This window comes from Hippichthys cyanospilos, chromosome 13 (assembly GCF_059441005.1).
Source record: "Hippichthys cyanospilos isolate Australia breed blue-spotted pipefish chromosome 13, RoL_Hcya_1.0, whole genome shotgun sequence".
Taxonomy (NCBI): Eukaryota; Metazoa; Chordata; class Actinopteri; order Syngnathiformes; family Syngnathidae; genus Hippichthys; species Hippichthys cyanospilos.
Window position 1 is genome coordinate 6,555,460 of NC_142381.1, and position 20,628 is coordinate 6,576,087.

Below are 20,628 nucleotides of genomic sequence, written 5' to 3' on the forward strand. Positions count from 1 at the left end.
GAATGTCAATAAGGAGAACTGGAGTAGAAAAAAAAATATCTTGATATTTTGCCATGGTACAAGAACCATATGAGGCTTGAACATTACTAACTAGTAAAGTAACACTTAACTAATACAACTAGTACAGTAACACTAGTAAATGGATGCTGTTTTTATTAGTAGTGCATGTAGCTTGTAGCACAAAGCATTAATCGTTTTGTTGTCTTCTCAAACTTATGAATTCATCCATACTTTGCCTAACCGCGAGTAGGAACGCTCAGTAAAGCTTGGTGACCTTGAGGTGCATATTTTGAGCACGATTTCAATACAAATACAGAAATAATAATAATAATAATAAATAATAATAAATAATAATAACAATAATAAGTACTTACTCATTATAAAAAAAGCCATAATAGACCGGGAAAAAAAAAGCTACAGCTGCAGACCCTGGAGCTCAAGCAGCACAAAGCGATTAATGGATTGTTTGTTGCGGTACTATTATGTTCGTTTTCAATCCGAGTGGTTGCACACTAGCGTGCACGTACACGCACGCGCAAAGGCACGTACAACCTCTCAGTGTCAAAGTGAAGCATTTCAGGTGTGATCTTTATCGGCTCTGCTCTGAATTGCAAAATGAGCTAAGCGTCTATCTTTGCTAAGAAGAAGCCTCACACTCGCCAATTAGTGATAAGCCAAAATGCTAATGAAGGTCAGCAAGAGACTCCAGCCTGGAGTCTATTACTTGTGCACCGTCCTCTTTTTCTTTTTGTGTGCCCGACAGCATATTTTACTGCGCTGCAGTAATGAGACAGGCACAATGCTGAATGACCGACAGTTGCTTAGCATGAGAAAAAAAAAATAAAAATAAAATGGAATGGAAGAAAATGGGTTATATATCATTCTTATTCTCTCACAAGTGACTTCTCACTGCAGGTTTACACCACAAATGTCAAAATTACACAAAAAGTCGTTTCCTATAGATTTCTTTTACTATGGGAAATTTATATTGTAAATTTTGTCTACTGTCTGACAAACTTGATTTTTTTTCTTTGCTTTGTATTTGCGAATGACAAAGGTAGCTTATTAAAAAAAAACACCCTGCAATTTAGTGTTTTATAACAAGGTAATAAATTCATATTTAACAAAACTGTGTCGCATTTCCGCATTTGAAAAATTAACTCCCCGTCTCTAACTTGCAGTATGGGATCAGCAAGCTTACTTAGCAGAGTTCTCTAAGGCAGTGTCCAATCTTTTTTCACACCTAAGACAGCTTTCCTATAACCATGCGTGTTACGACACCCTGATTTTTATTAAATGCTCATAATTTATAAATGACATACTTTTTTCTGGCTCTGTCTCTTTCCAAGTACTTTCCTCATTGAACCAGTTAACCCTATATAGCTTTTTGTATTGCAGTGTGCAAACTCCCCACATGACCAACCATGTTTGAACACCCGAGTGAGCAACCAGGGTAAAGGGCACGTCCCAAGGGCCCATCAATCGGCCACACAACTTATCTGAGTTCCAGAAAGAGTGAGATTTGACACCAGTCATACGAGGACGCCGTGTTGAGGCATAACCGAGCCAGATCAGGAGCCTCTCTGCGTGAAAGTGCACTCTCACCTCCATTGGCCACCTTGTGGCAGACTCCTCCATTCTGGCATGGGTTGTGGTCACAGTTTGCAGTGCAGCACTCGTAGATTCCAAACACCCGTCTCTTGCCAGGGCCTCTCCACTCCGATGCATCATCCGCTCTGATTGGCTCCCCTTGGAGCTCCAGGTGCGCCAGGCAACCGCGAAATCGGCGCCCGGCAAAGAGTACTTCCCCGCCGGAGCGCATCAGGTGGCAAGGTGACGGCAGGCTGGCTGAGGCAGACGCCTGGTGGTCCAAGGTAAGCCTCAAGGACGCCGCGCTCACCTCCAGCAGGACGCGGTGCCAGCGGCCGTCGGACACCGGGGGGGATGCCGCATCCAAGCGGGAGGGAGGCAGGATGCCACAGCTGAAGGAGAAGTGAAGACGGCCGCCGCTCAGCTGAGGACGGAAGGCCAAGGTCAGTCAGCGTGTTGGAGTCTTTGATATTACAAAAATACCTAAGCTTTGTAGGAACTCCAGTCGCATGAAATGGATTGAGTCAGATTTAAGAGTAGAGTAGATCATGTCTTTATTATTAATCCTTTAATGGACACTGTAACCATTTGGCACACTAATTTCAGAATGTTTTAAACGATTAGAAGTCAACTTCAACAACTTAAACGTTCTGGTATATTTGGTGTAACATGCTTAATAAAAAACAAACAAAAAAACACAAAGTAAGTCTATTACTATTTCTGGTTAGTCTTTCAATGTTTAGAATGTTTTTATCATATTGTGGGTTATTAAGTCCGCCTGTCCATCCATCCATCCTAACAATATAGCTTTTGTTTTACACAGAAATACAGTTGCTATACACAGTTAGAATTTAAGAAATAAAAACTCTTGAGTATGTCAACAAAAAAAAGCAATTGTTGATGTCATATTTTTATTGTTTGATAAAAACCCCTCTCCTTGAAATAATTCATTTATAATCATTGATTCTAGATATATAAATACTTTGAGCCTGGTAAAGCATTGCTGAGGTTGCTATGACGACATGGGTTAGAGCTTGATGCAGATAATTGGAGCAGATGACAAAATCCCATTCGACATGTTTGTGTTGGTTTTATGCTGCTGACATTATTGTGCATCCATTGACAGGCTCCACATGTTTGCGCAAGTATTCTGTTGATTTTATTGCTCAATTACAGCAATTCACCTGTCACTATTACAGTTGCCTGCGCTGTATTGATTGGCTAACTAATGCTTTGCCAGCCATTCAAAATCCACAAAGTAACAGTTCAAGCATTACAGCAAGTGTTACAGTAAAGAAAAAACATCTTTTCATCTTTAGAACGTTTTGGTTTACTCTCATGACTTCTGTTAACTGTTCGGTTCGTAAGACAAAGGGGCTTCTCGGAGGATGTGATTGACAACACATCGCTGGCCTCGGGCCAACCCTTTGTACTTCCCAAATAGTTACTTTTCTGGAGACCCCAAAGACAGCATGTTTGTTCAACCGTGAACATTCAATTGTCAAGGCGAGGAAGCCATTTTTAACACTTTAAATTGCTCAGTCATTTGTAAAAAAACACCCACGTGAGCATAGACCAATAGTATAAAATCGTAGTAGATTTTTGGGGTAGGATTTTTTTTTTTGCCAGATTTTGGCCTGATTTTATCGAAATACTTTTTTTATAATCTATTTTATATATGAGCTATTTCTTGTCCAAATCTATATTTACACTGTCTTGATTACTAGTTTAATTAAAAAAAAATATACGTTTGTGGATAGATAAGTACACCACATTCCAAACTACAGGTGGGTCAATCACGGCACGAAACTTTGACACTTAAAGACTTTCCATTAAAAAAAAAAAAAAAAAAAAAAAACTATGTGTATTTATTTTATTTCTTTTTTTAAATAAAAGTAAAAGCATAACAAAATGGATGGATAAACATTTGGTAGGATAACAATGTTCTATATTTCTGTATGTTTTGTACATTTGAACTCTACTTTAGAAAGTAACATTAGTTTTATTTCCCAAAGCTTCCTCATTTGTCAACCCACTTTTATGATTGACTGAACTTCATCATGTCACAGTTAGCAGACTCTCCCATGCACATGGAGATTTTTTTCGCTCCTGAATATAGAATGAGTTCATTATTAAACGATTGTCCGGCTCGTCTTTTTTTGGATCTAATCATCAGGACAAATCCATTCTTAACACGCCTCACACATGAGGATAATCTTTTCAAACAATCTTATGAGAGATAAGATTGTTGGGCGTGTGTCATCCTTTGCTGGCAAGGGGCAAAATCAGGACACAAACACAATGATTTTGTCCTTATGTGTTTACCTGGCCAGCAGCATCTCTTCTGTTTAGAAAGCTCAGTGTGTTGATAAATAATTGGCTTATCGTGACTAATTCACCACCTTCCTCCCACTATGAACTCAAATGACGCCAACGCACATCATCAACACCACCATCATTATCTGGAGCATCAAGTAGTCCGAGCGGAATCACGTCAACCTCTGGACGTTCGAGTTGCCGTGGGTGGGACAAACATTGACAAGATCAGAATTTGCATTGCCCGAAAGCGCACGGGGAGCTTTTTGCTCGGCATCAGAGCCTCTTAGCATTCACGCTCACTCAGCGATTTTTATTGCGGAAGTTGCGAGAGAAAGAGAGAGAATAAAGAAGACAAGCAGAGCCTGTGATGTTTTATTGATGCTTGTTTGCTCTTGTAATTCCCACGGACAAATCTTCGCCCGACTTATGTTCACAGGGACGAACTGGGCCCCGAATTCAGCCAGGGGAATTTAAGATGGCGAGGCCCCTGGTGTGCCTTCCAGATGGTTAAAATTCTTTGTTCCTTCAGCCGCTTGGTCAGGTCCCAAATAATAACCAATGACAACTGACTTATAGTATGTAGTTTAAAGAGAGACACTCAACCAATCATTTAAAGGGCCCAATCATGAAAATTCAAGCTTTTGGAGCTTTTATACATGTTTCAATGTTCATTTTTTACCCTAAACATTTGTTTTCCTTCATTGGCGCATTTCTAAGAATTATTTGCTTATCCCGAAATCTCAGCATCGGCCTTGGCCGAGTGGATAAGGAACTTCCATTCTTGAGTCTCTCTGTAATGTCACAGTTAGGAGGAAGGCCCTCGGACCACCTGTGCAAGAGTAAATAAAGGCCCACCTAATCTGAGATGTTCAGTTTTTTTTTTCTTTTTTTTAATTTTTTGTTGCATTCCGGGGTTGGGAAGGAGAGTATTTGCTCTGAGTGGGTTTGTTGCACTCCACATCGTTGATCTTTACAAAACGTTCCATAATAGACAAAACCACTCCGAGTGGCGCCTTGAATTTTGGAACCAAAGAAAAAAGTGACTAAACTAGATGAATAGAAACCCCCATAAAACAGATAACTCCCCCAAATCTGAATGAACGTTCAATATCAATTCTGCATGAAAAGCTGGCCCATAAGTGAAAAAAAAAAAAAACTCCAAAATGAAGATGATTTCAGCTATGCCGTGGATCTGACCCACATTCGTTTCATGGGTAGGTGAAAGGACATTGGCAGGCGGGCGCGGCGGGTCTTTATGTTGCGGGTGCGGCAATCGTGGCAAAGATGCTGAACAAGTGCCGGCGGACGAACAAGAGGCAGCATTTCCTTGTAATCTATTTTACATCACTGGGTGTCATCTCCGCTGCTAGATATTTCAAGACGGCCTGCTCGGAGGATTTACAACATCAGCACCAGTTGACGCGCAGCGCGGCATCAAGCCCACCCGAGTTCCGGAGGGACCAGAAAAGCTCCACGGCTAAGCAACTTCATAAATCAACAACCCCAAGCACCACTGCGCCGTGGGAGCTTCTTGCGGGGGGAATGATGTGCTACACTTGTGTGTTTTCTTTACACACACATGCACACGCACACACACACACACACACACACAGCTCTGCGGTGATAAAGAAAATGCATGTAAAAAATAAATAAAGACCTAGAGCTTGCTCAGTACTGCACGGTAACAAAGAAAAAAGACGAAGAGGGGAGGAACTCATTGACATGCAGTCATCTTAACAGCGAGTGCCCACATTAACTGGCACAGCTAGGTTCCCAAACACATCACTGGAAACTTTTACGCTTGCTAACCAGAGTCCCCATGTGGCTCGGAAAATGTCAAAAAGGACAACAGCTCGCTGCTGAATGAAATGGATTTGCTTATCTGTATTTGTTTAATCACTGTTTAATCTATGCATTGCCCTGTCTGTTTTTGTTTGTTTTGTGGGCTTCATCGTTGGTTGGCAGACCAGCTTTATGGTCCACAGAGAGTTCTTAAACTGTCGTAACTGTGTCTTTACCTTAGGGATCCGTATAATAATTTGCAAAAGTAACGTAACTTTAAAAAGTGCATCCTCACATATCGGGGTCTGCGCACAAGAGTAAAATGAACAATAAAACAAGCAAACCGATCACTCCTTCAGACTGGCTCAGAAGTACGCGAAGGACCCAAACGTAGCTTTGAGCAGTCAGAAGCCCCAATATAACAGTGAAATGTCACGTACAATAAATCTCATACCCCTGCACGCAAGCCTCCCACCTTCTGTATTCCTATCATAATGCAAAAGAGGAATAAAAATGTGTGGTGTGAAAATTCACACCCTTTTGCTGGCTTTCTGTTGTTCCCTTTAACACAAAGCCCAGGATTTCTGTTTCCTGTGAAACCTATCATTAGATATTCACAAGATGTGCAAAAGCACTGACTAGTTTTTATGGAAAACCTTAACTGCATGCACATGCACACTTCAGTTATATTTTTCAAAATATTTGACGATAATGTGAAATGTCAAATAATGTATTACTCAGCTCTGGCTGGTGGTTTAAGGTATATCTTTATATATTTTAGTTCAAACAACAAATGAAATCAAGGGGCATGGCATTCAGTGGTAGCGTAGTCGTCTTTCAGCTAGTAAGCTAAGGGTTTGATTCCCCCAACCACTGTGACCATGTCGAAGTGTCCTTGAGCAAGACTCTGAATCATCACTTGTTCCTGATGCTGAAGTTATCCTATAAGTGAAAGTCCATTTAGGTAATGTTTTTTTTTTTTCTCACTACCTGTGACTGACCCTAAATAGTGATTCATAAAAAATGACTGTACTCCCTGATTCCACGTTGTTACTTTTCACACAAGACCCTTTCAACTCTATTTATCAGTCATCTTTTGTCGTAGTTCTGTGCAGAAGAAATTTAATATCCATCAATGTAATATTGGAAGCAGGGATGTTATACTGTATTTTCCTTCCCTTTTGTAGTACACTATTCACAAATTCATCTATTTGTGTTATTTTTCATCAAGCTTCCATTCTTGCATCTATTTTCTTTCACCGAAAAACATACCTACAGGCAGGATTGCTGGTCTTTCTGAAATGCCATAAGATGCCAGCATTGACAGACATAGGAAAAGAGAATACAGAGCATATTTTTAAGAAGCACAGAACAACTGGTGTGGAAGTTATTGGCACGTTCTGTTTTTTTTCCTTTCCTTTTGGTCTGTGGTTTTGGTCCTCACCTTTCCGAATACCTCCTCCCCCAAAACAGAGGCGGGAGTCCACAGATGACCATCTTTCTAAATTCTCTCTGAAGTCCATCCCGCTCCCCATGAAACCTTCTTAACGTCTTTCCAACACCAAGAAGTGCGGCGCTGCGGGCCTGGGATGAGGTGTCCTTTTGAAAGTGTTTTTTTTTTTTTTCCAGAATCAAGGTGATTGAAAATTCTGCCAGCGTGCGACGAGGCCCTGCGAGGGGCGGCATCACACGGCACTTCATCTGCTCTGAGAATTATTCATGGCCGTTGCATACAATACAAACCGTTCCGTGCGCACGTATTGTTGTGCTGAGCTCGTGAGTGTTTTGTATTGAGGGCATTTTTTTTTTTCTTTTTTGGGGACTTTTCCCCATTAGTTCACCTTCAAAAGTGTCAACATACTCTTTATAAGCAGCACCGTCACGTAGCAGGCAAGTGAGGGTCATTCAGGCTGACTGACAAAAAGTACTCTCTTCTTCTGTAAAACTAAATACCAAGGAAAAAAATGACCATAAAATGGCTGATTCCAACTGAATTTGTATAATTTCACTGTCTATTTTTTTTCTATTCTTCAGACATTTTTCTTGTGGGTCTACTCATAATAGATATAACCTTGGTAGAGGCCTAAAGCCTTGAATTACCTGCAAGCTTCCCCAGTCGCTACCATTGGCCAGCATGAGTAGACCATCTTGCTGGAAGGTCTTAAAGCTCAGGGACATGGTGAAGTCCTGCTGGTCCTCATCCATACCATGGATGTACTTGAGATAGCCTTCATCTCTGAACCTCAGCGCCGTTTCTGAGACACAAACACATGAAGACGGACTGTGACCAAGGCCAGAGAAAGTGTCTGATATCAAAAAGGGTAAAGTAGGGTTTCAAATTATTGCTCAAAGAGGGAGTGAAATTAGGGACTCAAACTCAAAAGTGTTAGGCTTTTAAATTAGGGTTATGACAGTAGGCTAATTGTCCACAGTGTTGCTTACTTTTCTTTGTTATTTTCAATTGCATAAATGAGCATTAGACCCATAGTGGAAATGAATACAGCCAACTTGATTCATGACTTGGGTGCGAGGTACATTTCCAAGGCACTGCAAGGTCTCCACGTGTGGATGATGTTAAGTTGTGCATGAACCCATGATCAGCATCAGCTTTTCGTGCTAAAGTTCGTGTTAAAGTTTCAAGCATTTGTTGAATGGTTGATTTGAAGCCGTTCCAAAGTGTCCACCATTAACAGATGCTATCATCTTTCTGTGTGTGAATCCTTCAGATGGAAGAATACGTGCCCCGTGGATCCTGAAGGCATTCAAGATGGTGATGGCATGCGCACATTGATGAAAAGGCTCATGAAGCAAGTGTCAATTCTGATCTGGCATCTACCAGGCATCACAGCAGGAAAGAGCTCAAAAACATTCAGAGAGCACCTTTAATCTGTTTTTGAACGCTCCAAAAGCTAAAAGACAAAATCCCCGCTGGCTCTAGTCAAGAACGTCAACATCACTAACGAGAAAAGATCGAACCGATGAGTCACTCTGACGCACATATCAATGGACGGTCTGAAAATGTAAATTACAAGAAGGGGAAACCGTTTGCGTTCGTCGCGGTTCATATTGCTCATTTGTTTGTTTTTTGCAATCAACTGATGAGCTTGAATAGCAGCATCAAAACTTCCTTTGTACGAGTGGCCGGTCATACTCAGGTATGCCGTCACTGAGTAAACTCCAAATGGTTAAATCAGCAATATACTTAAGCAGCGTGTGAGGCTCTACAACAAAATTTGATGAAAGACCCACTCTCACTGGTTTTGTGGTGATTCAAAATTTCATCTACATCTACAAAAGAAATATTCATGGCCACCACATACAATATAAACTGTTCAGCACTCACACACATCAGCGCTCCTGAGACTGATAGCACATCATGCGCCTCAAATTTTTTATTGAAAGGCAACGTGTAATCCAGCTAAATAACTTGGTCAAATAATAATATTTGGACACAAATATCTCCATCACAATATGAGTGTATTGGCCTTTGGTTTACGTTGATCGATGGAATCGCTGAGGAAAATCACAAACAACAACAAATGTTGTCAGGTGAGAGTAGGGCATAATTTATAACATAGGCTGTGACTGTCAAATTAAATATTAAAGCAACTTGAAACAATTTTACTCAAGTGGGTAAAATAAAAGAAGGTAATAACTTCTCCTGACTGTGGAATAAAATACAGGGTGTGACCTGACGCCTTCCTGATTGTCTTATCAGCTCTGCTCACTTTCTTTAGTCAAAATAACACAAGGTTCCAAAACAAGCGGATAATGACGTTCTATCTGGAGGAGCCTCCGGCTGACGTTTATTCTGTTCGCACCACCGCTAATCCTAGCGGGAATGCCCACACAAATCAACACCCCCATGCTTGTTGGATTTGGATTTGATGGATCCAGCAGGCGGAAGAAGCTTCTTTGGTCAGACAAACAAACAAAAGCTGCTTTATATATATATATATATATATTACGAAACATACCGTTACAGGGGCAGACGCTCTCCCAGCGGTGTCGTGGCGTGATGTAAGCCAGTCTAGCGGTACTGAAGTGGTTCACGGTGTCTCCTGACAAGTGGATAGCGTTTCTGCAGCCCCGTGGTGGACATCCGGTACCCGGACAGCCATTGTAACTCAAATGGACAACCTCCAGGCCCAGAGAATCTTCAATGTCCGATATGATGCCTAAATGCGACCACATGATTGTATTAGAGTACAGTTGTCCACAGTGAGTCGGTCGCTATCTTTACCAAAAATTTAAAACCATTCAAGAGAAGTGAAAAAAATAAATTGTAAATAAATAAAATAAAAAAGTATATATATATATATATATATATATATATATATATATATATATATATATATATATATATATATATATGTGCACAGATTTCGGTATTAATTTCAAGACTTCTTGGTAATAATTCCAAAAATTGTTAGGTTTAAATCTAAACCTAACAACTCTCAGTGATGTGAATGTATTTACCTGATCAGCCCCGGGGTTAAAACCCGAGTAGGTGCACAATTATCAGGGATTAATAAATGACGTGGAGGTGTTCAATCCTTAATCCCTGATAATGGTACAGCTCAAAGGGCATTACTGGGCACAGCGGTCGCTTTTGGACGATAGTCTAAACAGGCAAATTGGCCAAAAGTGTTTGTAACAGTCATTGCTAAAATTCTAATGTACCGCTAAATTTCTCTAAAATCCTGATGATCCTTGCCTGTTTAGGACTTAAAATTAGAAAAAAGTGTGCCTAATAAAGGTCGTTTTTGACTGTTTAGACAATCGGCCTAAACCAACCCCTGTGCCCAGTAAAGGGTTAACCAACATATACCACAGTGGTGGTGAGGATCACCTGCTAGTCTGTTGGTCGGTAGCGACTGGAACAATCCACTCTGAGGCCTCCAGACCAACAGAGCCTCCACAGTTGGGGTGTCAGGTAGCATCTGCAGGCTGGCCATGTGCAGCTCTTGCCGAGGAAATGTCAGAGCTTGCGCCAGGCTGCGCTGGAGGCCTCGCCAATGATCGGCCAGAAACTCTTCCGAGGAAATTCCACGTAATCTCAGGGTCATTCCGGAGTCCAGCACTCCCTGCGTGGCTGCCCACACGTGGACCTTCACCACTGTCCAGACGCTGAACCTGCCATCCGTCACGCTGACGTTGAGGATGTAGGAGCCCTCCTCTAGGTTTTTGTCCACCCAGATTTTACCATTGGCCCGGTCCATGAAGAAGTGGTGCCCGGCGGGGTCCTCGGAGAGCAGCGTGTAGGCCAGTATGTCTTGTGGGTCCTGGTCGGAGGCATGGAGCCTGCCGATTAGACGATTTGGAAAAAGCCCATCGGCTGTGGTGATGAAGACCTCCAAGGGGACCACGGAGGGGGGGTATTTGCTCTGCTCAGTGACGTTGATGGTGACCACGCAAATGGAAGAGAGTGGAGGGTGGCCACTGTCCGTCACCTGTGAAAAAGAAAATAAAGCATACACAACTTATACTCTCGTCAAATCAGTAACTTAGTTGTCATACAGTTTTTACATCTTCTCTAAACAGCCCTGTTCAGATCAAACGTTTTTTGGGGGGGGTTGTAATGTGTCACGCAAATGTGCCCCTGCTCACTCCAACCTACTGCAGGGCGAGCTAACTCGACGTGGCTACGGCAAGCACCAAGTGCGACTATTTAGAGAAACATTGCACTGCATCTGTCTTGTACGAGTCATTCTGACTTAACTTATCAAAGAGTACACGAAAAGCGTTATGTGTTCACCATGTGAACGACAAAATCTAACCGATGCACTGATGGCTGTCAGCCAGCCGTGTTTGCTTGAAATGGAGTGTGCTGTAGGATTTTGGTGATTTTTTTCCTGTCAGTTCTATTTCATTCTTAATTCATATAAATTCAATAAATCATTCGTAATCAATTTAGACTGTTTAAAGACACAAGCACCAAACGCACAAACCAACCGGCCAACAAACTGTTCAAAAGACAGACTAACACATCAACTATGTAATCAGTCAGCTGATCCAACAAGCAAATATATATAAAAAAAAAAAACCTGCAGCTTTGTTTGAGCAAAAACATTCTAGTTTCCCAGTAAATTGGCACATCAGTGGCAAAATTGGAAGAGCCCGGATGGACATTTTGGACAGAACATACATAAATGGGACAACAAGCGTTCATACAGGCAGAACTTGTGAGTTTTTGTGTGCCCTTGCTAATGGTTCCTGATCAATGATTCTTTTCTGTAACATGCAACAAGACCACTAACCTCTCAGACATTTCATGCTTGACAATGCATCGCACAGTGACACAGTGTTCATGACGATTCATATAATTTGTCTTATCGAGCGGCAGTTTGTTTCTGGTTGAAAGCACTCTTTTTTTCTCAACTAAAACGGAAAGTAAATACAGCAAATGTCAATCAAACATTGGTAAAAATTTGTTTAAAAGTTGTAAGGGTTCAAATTTGAGCCCAATTTCAAGCTTCACGGCAAATTGCTGTGAATACTTTAGAAAAGGTGTATGGAAATAATTTCTATTTTTTTTCATCAAGTTGCAACATAAAATGTGGAAAAAGAAAACACTGAATATCAGTATGTAGTGTATCTAAAAATAAAGGCAATGTCAGAGCATTCATTTGATACTTATGGGATCATTGAATATGTACACTGAAATGTGAAATTAATAAAACCAAGATTTACGTTCTGAAACGATGCTTTCGTTTCGGTTTGAAGACTTTTGGGACAGAATTTTGCTAGTGACAGTTGAGTCCATCCTTTGGAAAATTAAAGATCTTCTTTTCTGATCTACTCCCATGATGAAGTCAATAAATCAATACTTTGCCAGCAGGGTGACACATTGAGGTTCCACTCGCCTGATTGCCGATTCTGAAGATTTTATTCCGACCCGTGACCTCACTTGCATACATCTCACATATCTTAAATATGCCTAGGTTGTTGCGGTGAATGTTAATGTTGCTTTAAGTGCTGCAAAAGTAGCCCGAATCAACCTTTTGTCACCTTTCCGCGGCCTCCCTTGCCCCTGGGTAAAGTTAAATGAATGCCGTAACTGGCCGGGTCAACTGTGTTTTGGCAGCAGGATGGCGGCCCAACAATGACAATCAGCTCATTAGTAGTGCGGCGACAGCCACCTGCATGGTCCTTCATCATCTTCACCAATGTGCTTTTAATCCCAATTGAGTGGGATTACTGCGTGCTGACATGTCATTATAGCGGATGTAATATTTGAAAGATCTTAGTAAATGCTGAAGCGGGTTAAAATGTGACAAAGATGACATTTATTTTGCCCGTGAATATATGGCATCGATGTCAAATGTTGAGGGCAAATGTTTTTTTCGGGTCTTGCCTGAATCTTGAGGTGGTGCTGCGCTCGGTTTATCCTCCTGAGCGGAGCCGCTAGTGACAACAGACCGCCCTGATCAACATGGAAGCGCCGGTCCTCATTGCCGCTGACTATGTGGAAGGAGAACGGTGGTCCATTGCGAGGTGTGTCCTTGTCGGTCACCACAAGCTGTAGGACCCCGCTGCCCACGGCCTCACCCTCCTGTGTTCAAAACATACAAACACACAAAAAATTACGGCAGGTCAAACAACATATTTGTCGAGATTTTAAAAAATGCTTTAAAAAGCAATAACTAATTGAAAAGGCTAACCTTCAAAAATTGCCCGCCTATCTATTAATATCCAGGAGGGACACGGCCTGCTTAGTTTTGAGTGGAATATTTGTCAATTCAACTCATGCCATAAATACTTAGGCAGGTTGACCAAAAAAGGATGGGAAGCAAGATCCTAGGTTTTTTTAAGACCTTAGAGTTGTGATGCACATAACTGTACAAAAAGTAGTGGCTTAGAGTTAGTGTGTTTGGAAATGTACTTTGATGCCCCCGAACTCCTCTGAGAGAGTGAGTGTTTGGCGAGGCAGCGCACACCTTCCTCTTGTTAATTTTTGAATGTAACCTGTGTTTTAAATCAATCAGTAGTTTGTGCTTGAACCGTTCCATCTGAACTGCCTGCCGCAGTAGCGTGCCATGTCCCCAGTCGGAGTAGGTGGAGCACGCACTCGCCCTCTGTTTTCGGTGAATTGTGAATAACAGAACGGCATATTTTAACAATGCTCTGAGTTTCAGAACAGTTGGTGTGAACCAGTGCGTGCTCAAAGTAATCTTAATGTACTTTCAACTTTGTGGACTGTCATAAAGTTGCTCCTTTTTTTCTTTTATATTATTGTTCAAATAATATGTTTAAATTTTTACAACACAATGCCTATTATGATGATATTCCTTTAAATTAAAATCTTGCACACAGAAAATACATATAAAAAAACTCAATCTAAAACAATTTTAACCAAACTAAAACCAATAATAATGAAAAAACCCGCTCTGAAATCTAATTAAAACTAACAAAATTAAAATAAAATTCAAAACAAAATAAAAACCAGGTAGGTTTTGGTTAAGCTCTATGGGAAATTGACATTATCACATTTTTAATGGTTGCTTACATGCACATGTAACTGACCAATATGTGGACTGAATTAAAAAAAGGTTTGCAGTTTTACTTAGTTACATTCATTTTGTATGTGTTCCTATCATAAATAGACAAGCAATAACGTTTCAAGATGCAACAATCCCGAAAAGACACAGGAAATCAGGATTTTTGCTTATAAAAGGCCATTTTAAAGCCAATTTTCACATGCCCAAGTTTCACGCTGCCACAATGTGCAGTCAATATGGTTTGACGCAAAAAAAAGCATTTTTTCTGGAGAATTCAGTTTTAAAAAAATAAAGGGAGTCCAGAGAGACTGATAGCATACCAATGCAAATCTTTCTGTTTTTGTTTGGGTTTTATCTGAAGACTGTCCAGCAGATGGATGGGGACGTTGAGTGATGGGCAGAAAACAATTTTAAGGAAGGTGTCAGTCTGACGAGACAGCTTGCATGTCTTAAAGTGGCAGATGAACGGGTAATTCTGTGTCTTTAGTGACATTGAGGCCCCTGTAAAATCTTTGCATCATTTTTTGAAGAAACTACTTGAATTTGAAAACCATTTCACTAAACAGCAACTTTCACACAGAGATCCTGCAAACTTTCTACATCTGAGTCTGTACCCAGCAAATGTATCCGGCAAAGGTAAGATATTTTCTTTGCTGTTAACACAGCACCACTGCATCCACATTACAGCCTTTGGTATGAAATATAGAAATTGCTTTTAATGCGCCGGCGTGAGCAGCGCCTGATGTTGAACTTCACACTTCTCTCTTATTGGATGACATTTCCTTATACCTATCAGCCAGCCTTCCTCAAATAGCGTCAATTTCAGCCCCACTCTGTAGTTGTGGCTTTCACACAGAACCCAGTGAAGGCAAAATATAATTGGAGAGTTGGTTGTTAAATGTCATAACCGAATCAGTGTGAAATGGGCTTTTTGTTTGCAACAGCTTCACTATTCGATACAGTTACGATACAAAGTTGTCACATTACAGCTGATTAAGTATAGTGGTACCTTAAAATATGTGTGACCGATTTACGGGTTTTTAGAGCCACGAGCCATCATTTGGATAATTTGATGCTTTGACTTACAAACACAAATTTGAGATACAAATGCTCAATGGGGGTTATGGAACTCAAAAACTCAAAATCAACAACATGTGAACAGAAAATACAATCAAACACTGTTTAACACCACTTCTATTTGAAGTTTATGGTCAAACAAACAAAAAAAAAGAAATCACACATTATATAGAAAACAACCACATTCAGTAAAGCACACTTTGCCAAATGCAAGCAAAAAAGTGTCACAGTCCAGATGAGGACAATTAGTGGGGTGTAAAATCTGCACCCGCATTCAACTTTCCTATATTCCCTTTCACATTATCAAAAGTCCTGCCAAATACTGTACATCTACCAAAGACAACATTGGCAAGGCAAATTTGTATTGTTCCTTCTCAGGCAGAAAAATCACGGTTTGTACGAACAGTGTGAAATGGACTATCATCAAGGTTCTTCATGTTGTATTTTTCTGAAATGACTTGAAGAAATAAGCTTTAAGAAAGATCGATGGTGGTCTAACCTGTAACAACAGACTGTGCTGGACCTGGGAAAAAAGCGGCGGGTTGTCATTGACATCGGCAACGGTGATTGTGATGAGGACGGCGGAGGAAAGCGGTGGATCGCCTTCGTCGGATGCCTGCACTGTCAAGGAGTAATGAGGATGCTGGGCAGACATAAGATACACAAGAGTATCCTTTATTTAAAAAAGATTTTATCCCATCTAACATATTCAAACTGATCACATGAGAAACTTGGATGTACGTGCGTGAGTTAGCTGTAAAACGACACAAAGTTCATCTTAAAATACGAGCTTATAATTCATCACATTTTTGTCCTATGTCGAGAAGGGGCGAACTCAAGACAAAACCAGCTCAACTGCAATTGCTGCGTGAACCCGGCCGTAAATGATGGGTTTTATTTTTAGCCTCATGATACAATTCAAAAAAAGCAGCGAGAATGTGTTTTTTCGACCTAGCATCGCGATGAGAAAAGATCAAATAAAAGGGCACATGCTTTCACGGCGTCTGGTGATGGTGATGTATGACATCACACCGCCTGACTGACCTCCTCTCGGTCCAAGCCGGCGCAAACGCTGATCTCGCCGCTTCGAGGGTCGATAGCGAATTGGCGCAGAGGGTCGCCGCTCACGACGGAGTAACGCAGCAGGCTGTTTTTGGACGGCCCGTCACGATCGCTGGCCGTCACCTTTGGGGGACAGGGAGCAAAATGGAGGACATTAGAGTCCAGCAGCGGACCTCAAGCTTTCAAGGAATCCCTTTGTCTTCCTATGAAATGCGTCTTTGACAACTGCATACATGAATACAACATTGTACAATACATACGACATCACATATAAACACTGCATAGCCTACATATGACCTTAAAAGCTCTGTTGAGTGAGTTTAGAGACTTGTTTTCAAATACTGTACATCATAAATATTTTATAACTGCTGACAATGTACAAAAAATAGCAAGTACAGTTACTTTGTTAATTACATTAATTAAACTATACATGCATTTATAATCACTGTCATGAATGATGACACCCTCGTTCCACCTCTGAGCACAAACGGCATCAATGAAAAAAAAACTATTAAAAAAATACAGTCAGTTCATGGAGTGAAGTGAGGCGCCTGCTAGCCAGTGGGAGTGACAGCTGTGCTAATGCCGGTTAATTCAAAGAGAGAAGATTCAAAAAAAGTAAAAGAACATGGATAAAATACTAATGCTGTTAAAGGTGTTAAAATGGATCTACATTTAGCATGAAACAAATGACATTCTTAATGTTTTATGCGCACAGAACAACATTGGCCAAATTTCAACACACAAATCTCTGAAGGTGTGCAACGATGGGTCGTCAGCAGAGAAATGTCAAACAGGACAGCGTGTATGATTACGCTGCCATCAGCGAGCCACTGAGCTGTGTTATTGCCGCCTTATCTCCTGTGCAATACCGACGTGAACCTCACAGGATAAGTGTGCACCTTGCACATCATGACTTTCTATTAAAAAAAAAAATCATTGGATATTGCAGTTAAATCTGTCTGATGTTGGTGTGCCTGTTGTTTGGAGCATCTTATATTACAGACTTTTTGGTTTTATAAAAAAATGCTGAGTGGACCCTGCTAGTCAGGGATGACAGGAACTCAACAATTATTAATGCATTGAAAAAGAACAAACAAAGCTGTAGAGAAAAGGGGGTAAACCTTCAAGAACTATTTTCTGCCCTAAAAATGCAGGTTGGCCCCTCACAACTACAATAAAACAAACATGGAAACTTCCTTTGGATGGTCAGCTAGTGTGGCCATCTTGAAGTGGCTTGTTGGTGACCACGAGTGTCACAAGGCAAGGCTGATAATCAAGAGCAGTTATTGATTATTAGCCTAGCTATCAGCCTTTCTAGCATGAGGTCTAGTTACCATATTTTCCGCACTATAAGGCGCACCAGATTATAAGGCGCACCCTCAATTAATGACATATATTAAAACGTTTTTAATCACAATATAGTAACACTCAAAGTAATAATAATAACTCAAATAATAAGTATAAACTCTCAATAGCATAATAACTCAATGTCAATATGAGCAACCTTGTTCAACTGTAAACACACAAAAGAAACAGGTAAAGCTTACTTTTTTAGTTCATTCCCCATCTACGAATCTCAATCTCAATATTGATCCATATATAAGGCGCATCTGATTATATGGTGCAAAATAGCTTTAAAAAAAATTAAGGCTTTTAGGTGCGCCTTATAGTGCGGAAAATACGGTACTTACTAACAATTATCAAGCTAAGCTAACAAATATCGCACAAATAAGCACATTACGTTGAATGTGAATATTTCATCGTACGTGCCCATGAGTTGATGTTTTTTCAAGTGTACCTTGACCACAAGGCTTCCCGGGGCCCGGTCTTCGGCTATCTCAGCGCTGTAGTCGCCACGGCTGAAGACGGGAGCGTTGTCGTTGACATCGCTCACGTTGACCACCACGATGGTGACGTCGGACAATGACGACCTGCCTCGGCTGCCTTCCACTGACAGGTAGAACTCCCGAGACATCTCAAAGTCCAGTGGCGCAGCTAGGGTCAACTCGCCTTTGGAAATAAAGCATAATTCAAACAGTAATATTTCATTTACTTTATTCTAACTTGATTTTAAAGTACAGTTGGTAACATCTCTTTATAATAAAGAATAATACTTTCAATGACTTCAAATACCGATTTGATTTCTGAGCATCAACCAGTGTTGATCTCATCTCTGTGTTTAAGCGGCCTAACAGAGTTTAAAGTCGTTCATGGCAGAGTTAATAATGTAAACCTTTTTGGGAAGACTTTTAGGGATTGGGCAGTTTCCATTCGTTTACCGATATAAAACAGCAAGTCTCTGGTCACCCACCAGAACCCTACTGCTTTTGTCAGAGCAAGTGGGAAGGGTTAACATCAGCCGAACGCTACAGGAGAGCTTTCAACCACTTCACTCTCTCTGCTCAGACATGCCCTTATAGTCAGCCAACCAATCAGGTGGTTCTGATGAGTGGCCTAATGTGGCTATGGATCCATGAGTGGAATTTGTGGAGCAACAAACCAGTTTGATACAAGTGAGTCGGCCGAGTGTCGGATGATTAAAGACCTGAAAGAACCTATGACCCGGGGTTCATCACACAATATCACTATCTAGTGTATAATAATAATAATGTGTTTGCATTGCGAGTGCCCGTGGGGCCGCTGTAGTTTCATGGAATGAGATTGAATGCGGTTGGTCAATTCTGAACCTTTAAGAGGCTGTGCACACTTGCGAACCACATGATTTCAGTTGTTTATTTTTAGTTCCTTTTTTTTTTCAATTGAGTCGCACAAGCTATGGAGTACTTCTACAGAAGCAGCATCAACGTTCACGTGTTCTTTCAAACATGCATCGAAATGTTTCCCCATAAGTTATTCCATGCATTTTCACGGCCTCCCGTGGCACATGTGCGTGAAGCTATGGAAGCAGAAACACGCTTGGGCGCCTGTGGTATTTGCATACCGAGCGTTTTTCATATGGCATGACAGACGCAATCACCGCTTGAGAATGGATGAAGGCCCAAGCCGCACGCCGCGCTAATTTATCCCTCCCATCCCCATAAGTCGAGCCATGTGCCAATGCGCCGGATGAACCATTACGGGACGATCAATCGATGGTGTTCTCTATTTTGTATAATTATTATTGCTGCCATGAAGTTTATGTTTATCTCAGCTGACATTAAAAACAAAATACTTCATGTCCTGTCAATGACTTACTCATCTGTACTACATGGACTAGTCAAACAAACACTGTGCATTTTTGGGCCAGTGTTACAACCGGGTTAAGGATTTGTGTTAGGAATAGAAAACATGAGCTAACGTGTTGGGAGTGCGGTTAGCTTTGGTCGCGAGGTGAAAATGAAGCATTCGTTTTCAAACTGAGTAGCTCAAGCATGATGAATCTAGTACGGGTTATAAAATAATCAATGCAGTGATCTAATTGGTATCCACTCTCATAACGCAAAATACGCATGTTTTCCCAGCAGAAAAAAAAGTCAACTAAACAATGTTAAAGAACCTAATGTGTAATTGACGAGAAAAAATAACACTTTGTATTGATGTACTTTCTTAAACTTTACAGGCTTGAAATTAAAGTTTCACATCACTGTTTGGAACATAAATTTTGGACTTTGCACCGCATGTGATTATGGCTAACGTGAAAATCAAGCTTTCGCTGATGGCCCTTTAGGGAGCAGCTGCCTACGGGGTTAGTACAAGGATATTTGCAAATGACTAAAAAGAGGAAGATGAAAAATCTAGGCTCTATTTAATTTGTTTTGTTTGTTCGGTTTTGTTGTTGAAGGGTAGATATGGAGACGGATCGGTCAGCGCTATTTTATCATTTCTCATAGCTGAAGTAGATTAACATTCGATCTTTTTTTTTAATTGTTTTGCTTGTTTCTTCTGTTTCACTATGGATTTGTACTACGATGCTATCTATTTTGATTGTTTCCAAATGAATCGCAAGTAAGGTGAATATTTTGCATTACAATAGAAGTATCAGTTAATGTTTTCAATTAGAAGCGACGGATAGCTGTAGGACATGATAAGCTACACTGTTTGTTTTTATTTTTATTTTATCGTCACGTTCGAAATAAAGATTAATTAATTGATTCATTCATGCATTTACGAGGTACTTACGGGCCTGCAGGCTACTCATGTGATCCTTGGGGGCTACCTTGTGCCTGCGGGCACCATGTTGATGATCCCTGCATTAAACAGTTTGAAGCCTTTCATGTTTAGACGGTTGTTTAATGATTGATAGTGATGCAATTGTGAAGTGAAGAGAGTGACTTTACTGCCAACATTGAAAATT

General features: G+C 40.8%; 1 protein-coding gene across 1 annotated transcript in view; it reads right to left on the reverse strand.

Moving 5' to 3' along the window:
• fat2 (FAT atypical cadherin 2) overlaps nt 1-20,628 on the reverse strand; it is a 72,272-nt gene that overhangs the window by 6,985 nt on the left and 44,659 nt on the right. The window contains exons 16-23 of the mRNA XM_088431812.1: nt 18,133-18,344; nt 16,314-16,454; nt 15,769-15,912; nt 13,049-13,246; nt 10,544-11,144; nt 9,669-9,869; nt 7,792-7,946; nt 1,606-2,014 (exon numbers count right to left, since the gene is read on the reverse strand). Coding sequence (XP_088287938.1) covers nt 1,606-2,014; nt 7,792-7,946; nt 9,669-9,869; nt 10,544-11,144; nt 13,049-13,246; nt 15,769-15,912; nt 16,314-16,454; nt 18,133-18,344 — 2,061 coding nt within the window. The remainder of the gene's footprint in view (nt 1-1,605; nt 2,015-7,791; nt 7,947-9,668; nt 9,870-10,543; nt 11,145-13,048; nt 13,247-15,768; nt 15,913-16,313; nt 16,455-18,132; nt 18,345-20,628) is intronic.